Source organism: Alexandromys fortis, unplaced genomic scaffold (genome assembly GCF_014885135.2).
Source record: "Alexandromys fortis isolate MF-2015 unplaced genomic scaffold, M_Fortis_MF-2015_v1.1 scaffold_6, whole genome shotgun sequence".
NCBI lineage: Eukaryota > Metazoa > Chordata > Mammalia > Rodentia > Cricetidae > Alexandromys > Alexandromys fortis.
Genome location: NW_026067902.1, coordinates 8,471,873 through 8,487,889, shown reverse-complemented (window position 1 = coordinate 8,487,889; position 16,017 = coordinate 8,471,873). Strand labels below are relative to the sequence as shown.

The 16,017-nt window shown below is 38.8% G+C and overlaps 1 protein-coding gene across 1 annotated transcript in view; it reads left to right on the top strand.

The window, feature by feature from the left end:
- Positions 1-16,017, top strand: part of Atrn (attractin) — a 137,898-nt gene that overhangs the window by 78,084 nt on the left and 43,797 nt on the right. The window contains exons 18-23 of the mRNA XM_050132193.1: positions 1,590-1,727; positions 3,144-3,237; positions 3,928-3,980; positions 7,576-7,670; positions 11,031-11,109; positions 12,970-13,127. Of these exons, the coding sequence (XP_049988150.1) occupies positions 1,590-1,727; positions 3,144-3,237; positions 3,928-3,980; positions 7,576-7,670; positions 11,031-11,109; positions 12,970-13,127 (617 nt within the window). The remainder of the gene's footprint in view (positions 1-1,589; positions 1,728-3,143; positions 3,238-3,927; positions 3,981-7,575; positions 7,671-11,030; positions 11,110-12,969; positions 13,128-16,017) is intronic.

Sequence of the window (16,017 nt, the reverse complement as noted above, 5' to 3'; positions counted from 1 at the left end):
AGTTAAAAGGCTTTTTATTACTATTTCATTCTCTTTGTTTGCTATGGTCTGTTTCAGTTGCTAATTGCCACATGATTTAACTTTGGTAGTTTGGATGAATAAAGAAATTCTTCCATTTCTTTTAGATTTCCAACTTAATGGAATATGGGGGTTTAAAGTATTTCCTTATAACATTCTGTATTTGGTGTCTGTTGTGATGTTTCCCTGTTCATTTATGATTCTGTGGATCTCTTTGCGGTTAGCTGGGCCAAGGGTCTTTCACTCTTCTTACCTTCTTAAAGAACCGACTCAGAGTCCTTGAGGTTTTTTTTTTTCATTGTTTTTTATTGTTCCAGTTTCATTGATTTCATCTTTGATTTTTTTTTTAAAATTATTTCATGTCATCTATTGGGTTTGGGTTGGGTTTTATTTCAGTTCTTGTTTTTCCAAAGTTTCCCCTTGCATCCTTAAGTCATTTATTTGGGCTCTTTTGGATTTCCTAATGAGGACCTTGGGACACACTTCCCTCTTAGAACTGCTTCTAACTTAGAGCTTACGGGATTTGTCGTTTTGTGTTTTCTTTTAAATTTAGTTCCAGGAATATTTTGATTTCTTCTTTGAACTTTTCATCATTCAGTAATGAATTTATACACTTACTAGAGTTTTGTTGACTGTTGATTTTAAGTTTCATTTCATAATGGACAGATAGGATACATAGATTGTTTTTGTATTTATTAAGGTTTTCTTTGTGTCTCAGCATGTTCTTCCCTGTGCTGTGAATAGAATGTATATTCTTTGTCATTTAGGTAGGCTAGTCTATGAATATCTTTTAAATTCATTTTATGTAAAAAGTCATTTAATTCTGAGGTTTCTCTGCTTATTTATTTTTTTTCCAAATGATTTATTTATTGGAGAAAGTAACTTGTTAAAGTCATGTACTATTACTCATTTTTAAAAAGGAGAAGAAAAGAAAGATAAATAATTTAAAAAATCCTGAAAGGAAAGATATCAAATATGAACCATGTTTTTTGGGTAATGAGATTATTTTTTGTTTTTTTTTTCCTCTTTTCCTTCGTTTTTCAAATACACTATCATAAGCATGAGTTTTTATAATGAATAATAACAAAAATTATTTTTATATTGCTGTAGACTTTCACCTTGCTTGATAATATGATTTTGGTTTTTCAAGACTTAATTTGTTTTTGGTATTTTTATTTTCTCAGACTGGTTTTTAGTGAACCTTGTTTTGTTTTGTGTGTATTGTACTGGCATCAACTTGTTACGTAGCCAAGGATAGCCTTGAATTCCACACCCAGCTCTTTTTCCTTTCTCCCTTCCTTTTTTTTTTAATTGAAAAAAAAAAACTTTTTTAGATGGGAATCTCATTATGTTACCTAGGCTGACCTCCAGCCTCCGGGCTTAAGCAAGGTAGGTCCATAGAATAGGGATGCTGCCTGCCTCTTCCTTCCTAGTAGTTGGAACTGTAGGTGCAGACAACCTTGCCGAACTAACTTGATGATTAACATTTAGAGTATATGCAAATCAGTCTGTGGAATTTACCTACCCAGTCCTCCTGTGGGACAGATGGAACCCTATTCTTTGCCTTTCAGCTTGCCAGTGCAACGGCCATAGCAAATGTGTCAACCAGAGTATCTGTGAGAAGTGTGAGAACCTGACCACCGGCAAGCACTGCGAGACCTGCATATCTGGCTTCTATGGTGATCCGACTAATGGAGGCAAATGTCAGCGTAAGTCACACTGGTCAGCTTTGTTAGTGGTCACAATCAAGTGAAATAGTACAGTACTTGCATTTGACTTAAATGTCTTAAAGGGAAAAGCCTCTTGGTTTGGGATTCTGTCTTTCTTATTAGATAACAGTGTTAAGAGTTCAACTGATCTGGAAGAGGAAAGAGCTGAACTTGCAGGTTTGGGGGCAGCTGGTTAAAGCAACAAACCAGCAGTGAAGGAGTTAAACCCTTATGTACACTGAGCAGAAGTAAAAACAAGAAGCTAACATCAGGAAAGGCATCAGCTGCCTCTGTTCCATCTTTCCTCCCATGGAAGCACATTAGCTCAGGGGAAGCAGGGCATCGCTGGTGCATGGTCATCTTCTCACTGTGAGGGAGCCAGGTCAGCAGCCTTGTGAGGGGAGAGAGAGGAAAGCTGGGAATGAGAAGTCAGAATGAAGACAGTCTCTTCAGTTTCTCTCTTCCATAACAAGGTACCGCAGAGACATCCAAATAAGTCTTCTGCTGGAAACCTCAGAGAGAGACGTAGGAGTAATGTACATTTGAAAACCTGTGGCATCCAAGGGAACCCCCTTCTGAACTAACGTCTGTCAGAGACTGTAACACCTGGCTCTGCCAGTCTGTGGTGGGAGGGCCACTGACCTCCTGAGGACCCCCGATAAAGTCTTTGCAGTGGCCTGCCTTTGGTCTTGTTTGGTTGGTTTTAGACAGGATCTAGGGAATTGAAGATGAACTTGAACTTCTTATCCTCCTGCCTGTAGCTCTCAAATGCCCAGCTTCACATGGGCTCTCCTTAGAACTTCTCAGATAGTTTAAGATTTGAATAGTTCCACATTTTCATATTCAAGTCTGAAGTCTGAAAGCCATAGGCTGCCTTATTGTTAGAACGTAAGTTTATGTCTTTTTAATCAGTAAGTCACACTTATGAACTCATTTTTTTTATTTGTTCCAGTTTACAATCGAAAAATATTGTGAATCCTATAGTTTAAAGACCCCTTAAGCTCAAATTAAGAAAGGAGTTCTCAGGACAAGAAAAAACTCAATAGAGCAGGTCATTTCCACAGGGCAAGGACCCAGCACATGACACACTACAAACGCTCTTAAATATTTATTGAACAAAAAACCATAGTGCTGGAAGAGTCTGTCACAGAGATGGAAATAGCGAGTACTTCAGGTGGCAGCAGAAAATAGCTTTGTCTTTCCTCCTGCCTTGAATGGTGATTCCTTTAGTGCGATCTTTGTGTTATTAGAAATAAATCATTAGCTGAAAAATAATGAATCTTACTCAGTGCTTTTTCTTGCGTCAGTCTGTCTTTCCTATAAACCCATTTCAGGCAAAATTATTTGTCTTAATCAAAGTCTGTGGTAATAAACTGTCAAACCAGTTGTGACCTGTGTTCCATTCCTTTTCTCCAGCATGCAAGTGCAACGGTCATGCATCTCTGTGCAACACCAACACTGGCAAGTGCTTCTGCACCACCAAGGGTGTTAAGGGGGATGAATGCCAGCTGTGAGTACCACACTCTTTGTATCACCGGTGAGGGCCAGGGGATGAAGCTGCATGAAGCCTGAGAGCACCTGCTTGCCTATTGTTGCCCTGGTTTCCCAGGGTCTTTGAGTAGATTAATTTGGACATTTGCCTTTTTGCTTCAGATAGGTTGCCTTGGTTACTTTGTATTGCTCTAATAAAACACCATGACCAAGGTAACTTATAAAAGAAAGCATTTAATTTGGCTTATGGCTTCAGAGAGTTAGAATCTCTCTAAATTGAGTTCCAGGCCAGCTAGGGCTATGTATGAAATCCTGTCTAAACAAACAAATAAATGAATAAATAAATATAAAAATTTAAAAAAGGAAATAAAGGAATATAATTGGTTTACATAGGAAGAACAGGGTAGAAATGAGAAACAGATGTTTAAAAATATTTTAGCTGCACTTTGAGAAGAATACATAATCCACACAAAAGTAAAAATGTGGTTTTCCTTATAAGAAGAATCTAGCATTATTACTCATGGACTTGCTTTTAGACTATTGCTGGTGTAAACTGCTGAGTAGTTAGCAGAAAAACTGATGCAAATAGATTAGTCCATCTGACCTAAATAATGGTATAGTTTATGTAAAAGGATCTGCTTGGTTTAAAAATGAATGTAGATTCTATGCTTTAAATATCAACAGAAAATATTTTCTTTTTTTTCTCTAGATGTGAGGTAGAAAACCGATACCAGGGAAACCCTCTCAAAGGAACATGTTATTGTAAGTTTCTATAATTCTTGTTTCTAGAAACATAGTAATTGAGCAAAACTACATTGTTTTCTTTTACATGGTTTAAGAATGAAATGCTTGAGGGCTATAGCAAATACTCATAGACATGTGCCTGACTTGGTGAGTACTATTTTAATTGTGGGCATAGTTCTGTTAGTCTATCCATAGCAGTTAGCAGGGATATGCTTTGCTGGCTTTCCTTGATTTCCCAAAAGCTCACCCCATTTGCCATTGCCTGGTGTAGTCTATCACAGCGCAATTCAAGATGGAATATGACGGAAGAGTTTGTGAGATACAAGTGAAGTTTTAGCATCTCTGTGGAGCTGAATTGTGTTCACCACATATTTAGGAACAAATAAAGCAAAACACCAAATTCTTAACTTGGAGTGAAAAGTGAGTCGGGTAAGGTAGCCAGGATTATTATAAATATATTTTCTGAATGTATGAAAATCTATATAGTAGGTTCCAGATTATAGAACAAGAGATAAAGGAATTAATGTTTGACATCTGCAGTGGTAAATACAAGCTGTAGAAGGAAGCACGTGTCTGTGTTAGGTACGAAAAGTGCTCTTCTGTAGCCTTAGGGCAGCTTTCAAGTTGTGTTCTCCTACCTCAGCTTCCCAAGTTGCTGGGACCACTGGTCCTACAGAATTCTTAGTTATGTTCTAAAACTGATTCATCAAAGAAAATGTTAATGTGTACTTTTTCAAAATTTAAAAATTACATTTTAAAAATTGGGTGTGCAAATGTAGCTCAGTAGTAGAGTGCTTACCTAGCAAGGTCCTGGTTTCAGTCCCCAGCACCACAAAACAAAAAACATTTTTTAAAAATTAAAAACAAGCTGAGTGTAGGGCCACATGCTCGTAATCCCAGCACTTGAGAGAACATGAGATTGAGGCCTGTCTGGGCTACATAGTATAAACCTCAAATAATACTTGCATTATTTTCTTTAAAACCCTTTTTGTTGTTATTTTATGTGTATGCTTGTTATTACAACATGTATGTCTGTGTAACATGTATATGTCTGGTGCCGTTGGAGGTCAGAAGAGGGTATCTGGCTCCCTGGATTTGAAGTTACCAACAGAACTTCGATTTGAGTACTGGTAATAGAACCAGAGTCCTCTGGAAGAGCAGCCAGTCCTCTTAACCACTGAGCTGTCTCTGCTGCCCTCAGCCCCTCTTTTTAAATTTAAGACAAAGGCCTCAGTATGTAGCCTCAGCTGGCCTAGAACTCGATTTGTAGAATGGTTGACCTTGAACTCAAAAAACATCTGCCTGTCTCTGCCCCTATAATTGAGTATTGGGATTAAAGTAGTATACCACCACACCTGCCCCTATAATTTCTACATTTGATAAAAATCTGATGACTAGGATATAGAGAGAACTTTTAAAACTGAATAAGAAATAGTTATAGTTAAAAGCAAAAACTCTAGCACTGAAGAAAAAACAAATTTTAGAAAACAGGCAAAGATTCACTAAAGAAAATGTGATTGACAAGTAATTAAAAATCAACAAATACTTCAGAAAATACTAAGCATTATTATGTTGCCATAGGTAGGTTATATATTTAGAACCACACAATGAGATACAGGCCTGAAATGGCTGTAATCAGTCATTTCACACTGGGCTGGGGAGGTAGCTCGGTTGAAGTTCTTGCTGTGCAAGCTTGAGAACCTGAGTTTATACCCAGAACCCTTACAGAAAGCCAAATGTGGTGGCAAGTGCTTTGAATTCCAACACTAGAGAGTGGCGCTCACTGCTAGGTAGCCTACCTGTCTCAAAAGAACAAGGTGGATGGCACCTGAGGAATGACACCCCAGGACGTCTTTGACCAGCAAACTTGCGTACACAAAAAAGTGGATTCTCTGGTTTAATAGAAGACAACTATAATCTGCTTTTGCATTCAATCTGTTGTAATAAACCTTCTTTAGTTAACCATGTTGAAAAAGAAAACTGACCTTACCAAACTGGAAAAGGATAGTGTTTTAATCACCAATTTAGGTAGTTATTGATAGTATTCTTAATATCATAATGACCAGAGAAACTGGTCACTTATTAAAGATTAAAATCTGGAAACAGAAGACAAATTGAAAATGGTACAGTCACTTTGAAAAACCATTTGATACGTTATTTAAAAAATTAAAAGTGGATTTATCCGCTGGAGCTGCTGCTCCCAGCACCACATAAACAAGCCCAGAACCGGGGTGAGAGTGGTACAAAGACCAGAGATTTGAGACCAAGCCCAGGTGACGTACAGATGCAATAATCTAATTATTTCCTCGTGTTTCCTTCTAGTTTTTGTCACTTCCAATTTCAATTAGAATTTTACAATATTGCTAAAGTATTAAAAAGAAGTCAACCTTGGGCTAGAATAGTAGTAGTATGATAATATAAAATAAAACCTGTGATTTCCTTGTCCCATGCTTTCCAGTTCCTAGTAGTCACCCTTCTGTTTTCTGTTCCTGTGACTAGCCTGGGTGTGACGTCTGCATGGAGCCGTAGTGTTCATCTTTTGAGCCTGTGACACTCATCCATGATGTAGCACACTCAGACTCACCTTTCTCTGGGGCTGGACGCAGCTGAGCACACAGTGCTACCCTAGCGTGCTCAAAGATTCACTTATTTTGGGGGCTTGTTTTTGTTTTTCACTAGTAACCAGAATAATGGATATGAAAAAGAAGATCATTGTAGTTTTGATTTTCTTTTATTTCACTAATGCTTGGTGTGGCTGGTTATCTTTTTATATTCTTACTGGCCATTATTACATCTTATTTAGGAAAAAATAAACCTCTTCAAGAGTCTCATTATGTAGCCTTGGCTGACTTATAACTTCTTGTGTAGACCAGACTCGACCTAATTTCCCACCTTTCTATGTCCCTCACCCCTGTTACTGAGATTAAAGGCATATGTCACCACACCTGACAGTCCTGCCCTTTTCTAAGACAGGTCTTTATTGTTTTGTACAATAGGCTTTAAAATTGTGTAGTCTGTGATAGTTGAACATGCTTTGAAGCTGTAGCACACTGGTATATATGACTGTTTTATTCCTTTCCATATTACTAAAGTTATATTCTTTGTCCCCGACTTTGAATCCACCCTTTTCCCACAAAGACCTGGTTTCTGTTATGTCATTAGTTTATACCTTTGTGTCCTTAAGTAAAGCATAGCATGTATAAATAGATATTTAGTTAATATTCATAGATGAATTAATTTTGAGCCAAAACCTCAATCAGGGTCTTAGCAAGTAAGGTTTGCTGGGTAATTCAAAAGATACTGCAGAGATTTGGTTTCACAGGTTTGAAAAAAACCTGTGTGAACTGCCCATAATGGCACACAGCTGTACTTGTGTACAGATGCAGGAGGATCAGGAATTCAAGGCCAGGTTAGGCAACATGAGACCCAGTCTCAAAATCCTGGGGATAGTTAGTATCCTTTCATAGCTGCTGATTTTGTGAGTAACACAAGCTGTGCCTTCAGAGACCTGTTTTATTTTGTATCAGTTCTTATTTTTTAATTCTTATTATATATGTGTGGTATATATGATTTGCCTGTATCATTCTTAAGTATGTATTCTTTCTTCCCGTAGATACCCTTCTCATTGACTATCAGTTCACTTTTAGTCTATCCCAGGAAGACGATCGCTATTATACAGCCATCAATTTTGTGGCTACTCCTGATGAAGTAAGAATTTCTTTCAAGTTGTCTTATTTTGTGTTGAGTTTTGTATGGGTCTTTTACCTTGGTCATCCTGAACAGAAGTACTGCATAGTAGCAGAATAGTATCAGGGTGGGAATATACATGGTAATCTTTTACATATTTTTTTCATTTACTTGACAGTGTTATACTACCAACAAGTCACCTTCCCCCTTGCATGTGTGCAGTGTGTGTATGTGTGTCCCCCTCAATTTAATTAGTTTATTGCAGATTGCAAGAGCATGGGTGGGAGGTTATTTACTGGTGCATGGGCACCCTGCCAGTGACTACAGCCCTGCAGAAAATGACTCCCTCTTCTCAGGTAGCCTTTTCTCAGGCTCCCTCTTCTCAGGCAGTAGTTCCTCAGGGAACAAGGTAATGTCTAGACTCCACATTTTATCTTCTTCCTACTCCAAAGTGAACATCACTGAGTTTTTAAAGTAGTAGTAGAATAATGTTCATGATGGTGTATTAAGAAGACAAATTATTGAGTGAACAGTTTTTTAAAATTTATTTACTATGTAATGAATGCTGCACCGACTTGTATATCTGTACATCATGTGTACAGTGCCTGTGAAGGCCAAAAGTAGGGGTTGGATCCCCTGGAACTGGAGTTACAGACCATATGTGTGCTAGGAACCAACCCAGGGTCCTCTGCAAGAGTAGTAAGTGCTCTTAACTGCTAGGCTGTTTCTCTAGTTCCTAAGGGTGAACAGCTCTTTAAGTAAATGTAAGCAATCTTAAATTACTTTATGGCAAAGTTTTGCAGATGCACCTTAATTTTTAAAAATTATTTTGTTTTATTTTTATGGGTGTTTTGCCCACATGTATGTTTTCCTGGTGCCTGTAGAGGCAAGAAGAGGGCATTGGATCCCCTGCAACTGGAGTTGTCGTGGGTATAACATCATGGGTATTACAGCACGGGTGTGTGGATTCATGCCGGTCGATGAAATGAAGACTCAGAGACACCTTGAGAATAAATTTAGCCTTTCAGCTGCAGGGGGCTCATCTCTGTGGATTAAAGCCATTTCCCTGGCTCCTTGGCATTTTTATTTTTCCCTATGTTTACACGTTAGCTAGTAGATTTCCATATCTCAAAACATTGAATGAAGCTTCCAAAGAGGTACCACGGTTTCCCTCTAAACCAAGTTTTGCATTGTGTCCATGGGAAACTCTTAGACAAGATTCACATAGGTATCTGTAATGCAAAGGATGGATTAAGGCTGGATGCTAATTCTGAAGGTATGGCCCAGTGGGGTTTCATGGCTAGTGAAGTTGCTTGCTACCTCTCTGGCGCCAGGGTTCTGGGAATTGAACCCTGGCTCTCTGTTACAGCAGCAAGTGCTCGTCAGTCTTTCAGGGTGTACTTGATAGTGTTCATTTTATTTTTTAAAGTAAACATATGGTAACTGTACCTGTAGTCTCAGTACTTGGGAGATGGGGGAAGGAAAATCAGCAACTCAAGGCCAGCCTCAGCTACATAGTGAGTAAAGATCAGCCTGAGCTATACTCTGTCAAAACAAATAAGCATTGTAGAATTTTATAATGCTTGTTAACAAGATGGTTGGTGTGTTTTATGAAAGATTTCTTACTAGGTTTATCTAAACACTTGTATCTTTTACAAAATGACAAGGATTTTAGTCCATATCATGGGAAGAAGTAGCTGTTAACTGTGTGCTGTCAGCAGATACTTGTTAAATAAATAAATAAACATACATCTCCCTTGCAAAAGAAGATAAAATTTTCTTGAATGCAATCCCTGCGCTGTGAGAGAATTTTCTCATTTAGAAATCACAATTTTGAAAATGGCATTGCAAATGTTTCCATTGTGGTTTTCTGGCATAACTATCAAATGATGCTTTTTATAAAAAAGAAAAATCATAATTTTCTAACCTGTTTTAAATATCTTTTTAAAAATGAGCATTTCTAGCATGGTTGGATTAAGTTATAAAAATAAGAATGCAGCGTCTAAGGCTGAAGAGATGGCTTAGTGGTTAAGAGCACTGGCGGCTCCTGCAGAAGACCAGGTTCCATTCTCAACACCCTCAGGACAGCTCACAACTGTCTGTATCTAGAGTTCCAGGGCATCTGATTCCCTTTTCTGACTTTCTTCAACACGAGGCATGCACGTGGTACACAGACATATATGCAGGCAAAACCACCAATACATATAAAATAACATTTTTTCCAAAAAGAATATAGCATCTGATTGGTTTGCAAAGCAATTATTTTGTCCTGTCTTAATTACTTTTCTATTTGTATGACAAAACACCATGTCTAAGGAACTTAAAAGAAAGCATTTAATTTGAGGCTCACAGTTCCAGTGGGTTAGATTCTGTGAGCATCAAAGCAGGGAGAAGTCTGGCAGTAGGCAGGCAGGCAGGCAGGCAGGCAGGCATGGTGCTGAGCAGTAGCTGAGAGCTTACATCTTATCCACAAGTAGAAGAAAGAGCAAGAAAGAACTAACTGGGAATGGCATAGGCTTTTCAAACCTCAAAGCCCACCTCTAATGACTCACTTCCAACAAGGCCACACCACCTAACCCTTCCCAAACAGTTCTACCAACTGGGGACCAAGCATTGAAACACATGAGTCTGTGGAGGCCATTCACACTCAAATCACTGTAGGCCCCAAAAAAGATTTGTTAGTGAAATTTCAGTGAAAACTAAAAACATCATTAGAATTTACCAACAGTGACTTCTGTCTAGCTCCACAAAAACTTCAGTTATTAAAACCAAGAATCAAAATGAAACTGGCACTTTGAACTGCTGTGAATGGAAAGCAACATTGTCAAAGCTAAGAAATCATACTCAGACATATTTTTCTTATAGTAATTTTGGTAAGTGAAATATTTTTTAATTCAAGGATGAATATAAATTATGTTTTAAATTTAGTACATTTGACCTGTTGTAAGTGTTTTAGAAACCAATTCCTATTTGAGAGACAGTTTATAATATATGGATTAATAATATGGATTTCAGTTATAATAAATAAGTAGAAATTGGACCTCTAGATCAGATTTCTTCCTGGTAATTAGGAACCTTGGGCATTTGGGAACAGCTACTCAGAAATGCTGAACATAAGTTTCTCTGACAGATGGCACAAGGCGAGGGTCCTTTTCATGGGGCTGACATCTCATAAAGTTCTGGATTTCACACTTCTATGGGAGCCAAATGAAATTTTATCTTCATCTTCTTACTTGTGTTGAGAAAAACTGACAAGAAATGTTGCCACCTCTTTGAGCACGAGCTCCTCCTGAGATGGTTGAGAGCACTGTGACCTGCTTGTTGCTGTGTCTTAAAATCTGAAGTGTTAACAATTTCCTAATCGTGTGCATTTCTCATCAGCAAAACAGGGACTTGGACATGTTCATCAATGCCTCCAAAAACTTCAACCTCAACATCACCTGGGCTACCAGCTTCTCAGGTAAAAGACACACCTAGAGGAATGATGGGTTAGCAAATGTAGTATAGGAGTTGGGAAAGTGGCCTCTGGAGCTAAATGAATGAGCTCATAGTCCACCTTTGCCACTTGGTAGCCAATACACCTTGAACGAGCAAATAAGACTCCTGTCTAACCTTAGGATTACTCAGAATGAATAATCTCAGTCTTTGCCTCCAACATCATAGGTGTGGGTTGGTGGGCAGTCACTCTCTGCTTTGCTGCCACCTCTAGTGCTATGATAATCTCTCTCTGTTCTTCATTAGGTGAACAATTAAAATGACTCAAAGTTTTAAGAAATGAAAACTCTTTCAATGAAAAGGGATTTTAATATGTATACATATTTTAATATGTATACCATACTTTGGGAATTAAACTAAGTCTTAAAAGTACAGCTTTTCCTTTCTTATTTATTTTATGGTGATTCATTACAATTTTGATGGCCGTAGTATAGCAGTTAAAATAGAAAACCACTCCATAACTTGATAACTCTGTAGATAGACCTTGGTTTGAATTTACCTGCACTGTGGTGTTGAACAAGTTATCATATTTTCCTTTTCTTTTTAAATTGGTTTTTAAGTTTGTTTTATTTAATTCTATGTTTGCCATTGCCTGTGTGTATGTAAATATACCATGTATGTGCAGTGCTTGAGAAGGCCAGAAGAGGGCATCGGGTGCCCTCCCTCCTCCCAACTGGAGTTACAGTCAATTTTGAGCCACCACGTCTGTCCTGATAATTGAACTCAGGTCCTCTGGAGAACAACCAGTACTCTTAACTGTTGAGCCATCTCTCCAGCCCCAGGTTACCTCCATTTTTTGATCGTTTCCTTCTTATGAAATGATGTGGTAAAAATACCTTGTTATGTATTAGTGTATCCAACCTTCTTATGATGCAACATGATAGCTACAGATGTGTTGGGCCATATTCACAGCTGTGCCTGAAATATAGTGTTACAAGGAATAAGTGAAAAAAAGGAAGTACTTGTTATAGTGCTTGAAATTTAATCATTCTCAAAGAAATTATTTATTTATTTAGAATCTTGGCCAATGAAATATATAAAATGTGAGGCCATGTAGAAACAATGTTATACTAGTTAGGGTCCTGAATGTAGTGTTGGCTGGTAACAGAAAGAAGGACTGAGTGACTACTTGAGGACATTCCTGCTAGTGATGGATGAATAAATGTCCCTGGTACAGAGGCCTGAAGCACTGTCACATGTCACAGTGTGAAGAGGAAATACAAAGGACATAAAGTGTTAAGTGCAGAGTGAATGTCAGTGCCTATTTTATGTGTATAAATGTTTTGCTTACATGCATGTCTGTGCATCACTGTGTCTGGTGCCTATGGAGTTCAGAAGAGGGTGTTGGGTGCCCTAGAACTGAAATAACAGGTGACTGTGAGCTGCTGTGTGGGTGCTGGGATTCTAATCTGGAAGAACTGTTGATGCTCTTAGCTCTTAGGCCATCTCTCCAGTTCCCACCAGTACCTCTTATAGGAAGGACTCTGGTGATAATTTCATAGCCACATGTGCCATTTTCAGTGTGGACGGTTTGGATACAAGTTTATGTGTCAGTTTTCTTAGGTTCAATCCTAGATCCATTCCCTGTGGCTGTCAACCCTGAAGCTAGTTAATGATTTCTTAGAATTTCGGATTTTCTACTCTATGGATGAGGGATAGAATGTGTTGTGTGGAATACAGACTGAGCTCAAAAGGCTATTCCTTTGCCATTATAAGTGGTCAGTAAACCATTACCCTCATTACTAACGAGGGAATACTCTGTCTACTGTCCTGCCTCACCCCTTCCAAAAAAGAGTCTTTATTTTCATTCTTTGCTTCCTTTTAGCTGGAACCCAGACTGGAGAAGAGATGCCCGTTGTTTCAAAAACCAACATCAAGGAATACAAAGATAGCTTCTCTAATGAGAAATTTGATTTTCGCAACCATCCAAACATTACTTTCTTTGTTTATGTCAGTAATTTCACCTGGCCCATCAAAATTCAGGTAAGAAATGCTTTTGAACTTCACTGTATGGATTTAGTGAAGACTAAATTCACTCTTTTGGAGTCAGTGGCAACTGAATGGTACCATGATGCCTTGCCTTTGAGGATTCTTGGCGTAAGACTGAGTAGCATGTGGATGTTGTTCTAGGGGTTGGAGAGATGCTCAGTGAGTGCAGGGCTTGCTCACTGGATTTGCATCCTTGGTACTCATGTAAAAAGTGGGACATGCATGCCAGGCGGTGGTGACACACACCTTTAATCCCAGCCCTTGGGAGGTAGAGGCAGGAGGATCTCTGTGAGTTTGAGGCCAGCCTGGTCTACAAGAGCTAGTTCCAGGACAGACCCCAAAGCTACAGAGAAACCCTGTCTCAAAGAAAAAAGAAAAAAGAAAAAGAAAAGCGTGCCCTTCATCCCAGAACTGGGAAACAGGAGACAGGAAGATCTGTGTGGCTTGCTGGCTAGACAGTCCAAGCTGAGTCTGTGAGCTCTAGATTCAGTGAGACACCCTGTCTCAAAAAAATAAGGTAGAGAGGAGTGATTGAGGAAGGTACACCCAGCGATCTCTTGCCTCTGTATGCATGTGCACATGTATTTTGCATATCTGCTCACACATCAGCCCACAGTATAGCTTTTTTCCTTCCCACACCTGTCACATACCACCCACTTGAGTCACTACTTTGTGTTTCTCCTTTCCTTTATTTTCTGATCATTCATTTGGAGAACTGACTTCATTAAACACTAGGGTAGCCTACATCTGGCCTTGGTTGTCTTCTTGCTTCATTCCACAGAGGTTCCTGGGTGGACTTAATCATACTGGTGTTTGGTGGTGCTTCTTAGTGCTGCCTCCAGCCTGGCTCCCATGGAGATGTCACGCCAGTATTCTTTGTTGCTGCCTTGACATCTCTCCCTGGATATTCACAAGCTTCCTGTGTTAAGTGAATATAGTCATTCATATTAACTTAGCCCCAACATCCTGCAGCTTCCCTCCTCAGTGAGTATGAGGACTGTTCTCTCTGTTGTACAAGCAAGGCCTGTTATATACCTGGTATAAATTCAACTTGGGGATGATGTACTATTTCCTTAGTTTATACATAATAAGATTAAGTTTGCTAGTATCTGCTTGATTTGCATCTAAGAATGTCCAATAATTTTCCTTCCCTATCCTTGTATTGGTTTTGATGTCAAGGCTAAACTAAATTAATCTTTTACATTTTTATTACATTTTAGTGTGTGTGTGTGAGGGGGAGAGGGGGAGAGAGAGAGAGTCATAGGCAAACTTTAAGGACTCAGTTCTCTCTTTCCACCACAAGGTCACGGGGGATCAAACTTAGGCTTTGTAGCAAAATCAGGCTTGGCAGCAAGTACCTTAACTGACCTGAACTAACTTTTCGTGAGAAGAACTTGAGGAGGATTCTTCCATCTCTGCTATGGTTGTGCTGCACTGTTGTGTTACTGAGACAAAGTCTCTCTGTGCAGCCCTGGCTGACCTGGAACTCACTCTGTAGGCCAGGCTGACCTCAACTCACAGAGATCCACCTGCTTCTGCTGGTGTTAAAGGCTTGTGCATCCACTTCCAGCCCCTTTCATCTTTTGAAGAAGTTAGAATCATATGAATATCTATACTTGCTAAGTCATTTGATTCTAGTGTTTTATTTGTGGAGACTTTTTTTAATCTACTGAATTAACTTTTTAAGATAGTCTCTATTTATTTCTTTTAAATGAGTCATTTTGGTATTTTTTCCTAGATAGTAGTTTACTTGTCTTAAATATATTGATAAAAACTTGTCCACTCTTTCTTTATACCTAATTATTGCAGCATGTGTTCTTGTATAAACCATTTTTGTAAACCAATGTCCACAGCAACATCATTCCCAATAGTCCAAAAGTACAAATAAGCACCAGTAGCAAATGAGCAGATAAATAAAATGCGGCATATATGTATAGTAAAATGTGATGTAGTATTTAAAAGAAATGAAGGAACTAGGAGTGAAGCTGATATGTGGCTGAGATTTTGACACATGCTCTGACATGGGCTGGGGGAGGGCTCGGCAATAAGAAAATGCTTTGCTTGCAAGCTTGATGACCCAAGTTAGGCTCCCAGAACCTCTGAAAACAAGATATGAGTGCAGTGGTGGTGTCTTTGACTCCAGCACTCTGCAGCAAGATGAGATGCAGAGACAGGAGGGCTGGCTGGAGGTTCATAGGGGCAATTAGCCTTAGGACCCAGTGTAGCCACAAAATATAGCGGAAAGAGAGAGCTACCTCCCAGAAGCATTGTTGGTGGAATAATAATAAAGTCACAAAAGGACAAACACTATTATTATCCCACTTACATGAAATATCTAGAATATGTAGGTTCATAGAGTCAGAAAATAAAGATTAATAGTGACTCGGGGAGCAGAACATAGAGTTACTGCCTCCAGATTATTAGAAAGGTTTGTGTGATGGGAAAGGTTTGGAAATGTAGACATTTGTATTATATGCATTGTCAATATAATTACTTTTGCTGAACTGTGTGCTTTAAAGGTAGTTTAAATGGAAGCTAGAAAGATGGCTCAGCAATTTAAAGCACTTGTTGCTCTTAGAAAAGGCTTGGGTTTAGTTCCTGGTGCTGACACGGGAGCTCAGAACCATCTGTAACTCCAATTCCAGGGGATCCAGCAACTTCTTCTGACCTTTGCACATGGTGTTCATACCTAAATGCAGACAAAACACTCCTACATACAAAATAAAATCAATATTTAAGAATCTTTTTAGTGATTAGAGGGGACCAAGCACAGTGACTCTCACCTGTAGTCCTACCTCCTCGGGAGGCTGAGGCATAAGAATCTCTTAGTTCAGGAGGTCAAGACTTCTCTGGAAACACAGGAAGATAACCCAAAAAGAGCAAG